The sequence below is a fragment of the Vanessa atalanta genome, chromosome 6, assembly GCF_905147765.1.
Source record: "Vanessa atalanta chromosome 6, ilVanAtal1.2, whole genome shotgun sequence".
Classification (NCBI taxonomy): domain Eukaryota; kingdom Metazoa; phylum Arthropoda; class Insecta; order Lepidoptera; family Nymphalidae; genus Vanessa; species Vanessa atalanta.
Genome location: NC_061876.1, coordinates 2,439,720 through 2,443,323, shown reverse-complemented (window position 1 = coordinate 2,443,323; position 3,604 = coordinate 2,439,720). Strand labels below are relative to the sequence as shown.

The window sequence follows — 3,604 nt, the reverse complement described above, 5'->3', positions numbered from 1 at the left end:
TTTAATTTTTATTGTTTATGGATAACTGGGTAGATTGTCTATACATTTAATAAATTGCGTTTGGAAATTATTACAAAGTAAATAAAAATATAGAATTTGGTAAAATTATAATAAAAATAATTTATATTATAAAAAGAGTAATAATTAAATCATTTATTATATTTCAAACAGATGTAGAATCCACAACAAAGTTTTTCAACATTTGCTTATATTTTGTAATTGGCAACATATCATTAGCTTAAATTAGATCCCTTATTCTGTGGTCTGTTAATTTTAAATTTGTCAAAATATTTGTAAAGGTTATGTTTGTGTTTGTGTCCTGTCAATAATTATAATCTTGAAATTTTAACCGTAGCGTTAAAATAGTGTATAGAATATAGTATTTATAACTTTCATAACGACTCAAAGTATATATTTTGATTCAAAATGTTAGACAAAATGTTGTATAATACAATACTTAGCCAAACATATTCACCGTGCGGAAAATATTTAGTAGCCGGTAATATATACGGTCAACTAGCTGTTTTTGAGTAAGTTACATTTGTTTTTAATGTCAAAAATTGGAACGTCTTATTTTTCATATTAATATAATTTATTCTTTATCTTGCAGTCTGGACAATATTTTCAACCCTGTGGTAGAACAAATTACATCAGATTATAACAAGCCAAAACACATTCATTTACTGGAGTCTGAAAGTCAGATATGCAGTCTAGTTACTACAGATAAATTTTTAATTGCTGGTACAGTCAATGAGATATCAGGTTGGGATTGGAAGGCTATTCTAAGTTCAAAATTAACTAAGCCTTCGTGGAACATAAAGATACAACCACAGTCTTTGATTGAAAAATGCGATATAAATTGTTTATGGTATAAAGAAGACGAGGGAAAATTGTATGCAGGTTGTGGTGATAATAAGATTTATGCATATAATCTTGAAGATGGTAGTTTAGTGTCTACATATGAAGGGCATTCTGATTTTGTGCATTGCTTACATAGCAAGTAAGTATTGGTTTATTTATTTTAATTAAAAATGAGTATTTATTTGTTCTGATTTATATAAATATTTAATTCATATAGGTAGGCAGACTGGTAAATAGGCCAATTGATGGTAAGTTGTCACCACTGCCCATAGATATGTGTAAGATGTGATGTCCCCTGGGCCTATAGTAAATTGGAACTAATCCAAGTAAACAACCTTTGACAGCAAATTGACACTATCTCAGCTTAATCTATGATCTTCACAATGGATTTGCAAAAAAACAGTGTTGAGTTGTAAATAATGATATATTAAACATAAACTCGTAGTATTGCACAATACGGCTGGTTAGTAGCAAATCGCATGAAATATGTTAATCTATGGTTTGTTTATCTTTTTTTCTACTTCTATTGGAATAGGCTGTATACATTTTGTGTACAACAATACTAAACTCATGCTTGTCTAAATTTAAAGCAATTAAATCTGTGAAGTAAAACTTCTCATATAAATAGACCTTCTCCAAAATCTGCTGCCTCTTTAAGTATAAATTTTAAGTAAATTGGTTTAGTGGTCTTTGCAATTGTATCATTTATTAATAGAGATAAAAGTAAGGCAATACATAATTTTATTAAAAAGTTGATGTGTAATGTTTTAGTGGTCAGCAGTTAATCTCAGCCGGTGAAGATGGCTTAGTGTTGCTATGGGACCTAAGAGTAAAGAAGTCCTGTAACAAAATTGAACCACACACCAACAGTAAAATTGCCAGACCAGATATAGGCAAGTGGGTTGGTGCGGCAGCACTAGGTGATGATTGGATTGTAAGTCAATATATATGTTGTGTATACAATAGGCTATTTGACTGGTTTTTAAAATGCATTTTATTTTTTTATTATTTAGTAGAGGTTAAGGAACCCAATAAAAGTTGTGTTTTTTAATTCTCGTACATATTTCCTGAAAAATATCATATTAAAAATTCCATTTATAAATAGCATGTGAAAACGCTACTTTGACGATATGGTGCTGCAAAGGGATGGGAGACGTCACTTACCTGAATACATACAGTAGGCAAACGAGGTTAATATGCAAGTGACATCATCATTCATGGATTTTTGAATAAATTTATTATTATTTTCAACTTTAGTTGATAAATAACCATTTTTAAACTCATAATATTAAAATTGACACTTTATTTTTCGCATTGTCAAATAGCCTATTACATATCTCAGTTGTGAAATATTATTAGTAATAATAATTAATGTCCGACAAATAATCACACTTTGGCTAAACCAAAAATTGTTTGGCCCTACCTATAACCAGTTGTAAGCAATTGTAACCGTAGATCCTTAATAAGACAGGTCGAACCTCCTTGCTGAGCTTTGAGTAAAGTTGAATCATGTTAACTGGTATATATTATAGTTAACTGAATTTTAAAGACGAGGCAATAATGCGATAACCTTTAAGTTTAATGTTTCTTTTTTTATTTTATCATTTAGAAAGGTCCTTAGGAACATTTTTATTTTATCATTTAGAAAGGTCCTTAGGAATAATATTTATTGTTTTTGATAATATATATTATAATCTAGTATTATATACCACGTCTAGTCTAGGTTCTTAGTTGATCATGCTAAATCGGTTCCGTTTCAAATGCTAGACAAGTATAGGTACTACGCGTATTTCTGCCAGTCTGTACATGTAGCACCTTAGCAATTATTTTAGCCTCAGTGATTATAAAAAGAAAAAACATTTTCTGCAGCAAAGTATTGCAAATATACAATACATTAATTGCATCATTTTAAATTAAATTTAATGTCACATACCATCAGAAAGTATTCTGATTCTATATTTTCTAAGGCACGTAAATTTATTGCAATAAATATAATTCTTGTATGTGCAGACGGGTCACATTTTTGGTCAGTGTTGCTATTATAATTGCATTACATTTCTGTTAATAATTACAGGGTTAGACCTTTATTTATAAATTTACAAAGATTGTTAACAAATTCATAAATTATCTCGGAATTAAATTACTCCTTTCTATATATTTTAGGTATGCGGTGGAGGACCAAGACTATCTCTGTGGCATTTACGATCACTTGACGCTGTGACAGTGTTTGATATACCAGACCATGGGATCCATGTGTCATTCTTTCAAGATGACTGTGTATTCGCTGGTGGCGTAGCCAAGCATTTATACCAACTAAGCTATTCTGGTGATGTGAGAGTTGAGCTGCCAGTATCAGCGACCACTGTATATTCAGCCGTTTACAGGACTAGCCCTCAAAAAGTTTTGGCAATAGCTGGATCCAGCCCCGAGATAGACATCTGTACATCATTTAATTATAGAGACCAAGTTTTGCATTTTAGATAATCATTAAACGTTTTTTTTTCCAAAGAATATGTTGTTTTATTTAAAAAAGGTTTTTTTAATTGACTGCAGAATACGGATTAAACATAAATAATGAATCAATAAAATTTTTAACAAATTTAGTTTATTTCAACAAGTAACCTTACGGACCTTACACATTTAGTAAATGCAACAATATATAAAAGTTAGTCAATAATTGTTCATTTTCCTTTATAAATTTAGTGCAATAACTAGAGCCACGATTAATAGTCATTAAATTAAT

General features: G+C 29.8%; 1 protein-coding gene across 1 annotated transcript; it reads left to right on the top strand.

Annotated features, from left to right (window-relative positions):
- The first annotated feature begins 295 nt into the window (after positions 1-295).
- Positions 296-3,366, top strand: LOC125065024 (THO complex subunit 6). The gene is made up of 4 exons (XM_047672448.1): positions 296-530; positions 611-1,000; positions 1,633-1,795; positions 3,025-3,366. The coding sequence occupies exons 1-4, from the start codon at positions 427-429 to the stop codon at positions 3,343-3,345; spliced, it is 978 nt and encodes a 325-aa protein (XP_047528404.1). The 5' UTR covers positions 296-426; the 3' UTR covers positions 3,346-3,366.
- The last annotated feature ends 238 nt before the right edge of the window (positions 3,367-3,604 follow it).

What these genes read in the sequence shown, in the direction of transcription:
- LOC125065024 (XM_047672448.1), top strand. Translation starts at nt 427, where the DNA reads ATGTTAGACAAAATGTTGTATAATACAATACTTAGCCAAACATATTCA. An exon ending in GTGCATTGCTTACATAGCAA is followed by an intron (nt 1,001 to 1,632) that starts GTAAGTATTGGT and finishes GTAATGTTTTAG; the next exon opens with TGGTCAGCAGTTAATCTCAG. An exon ending in CACTAGGTGATGATTGGATT is followed by an intron (nt 1,796 to 3,024) that starts GTAAGTCAATAT and finishes TATATATTTTAG; the next exon opens with GTATGCGGTGGAGGACCAAG.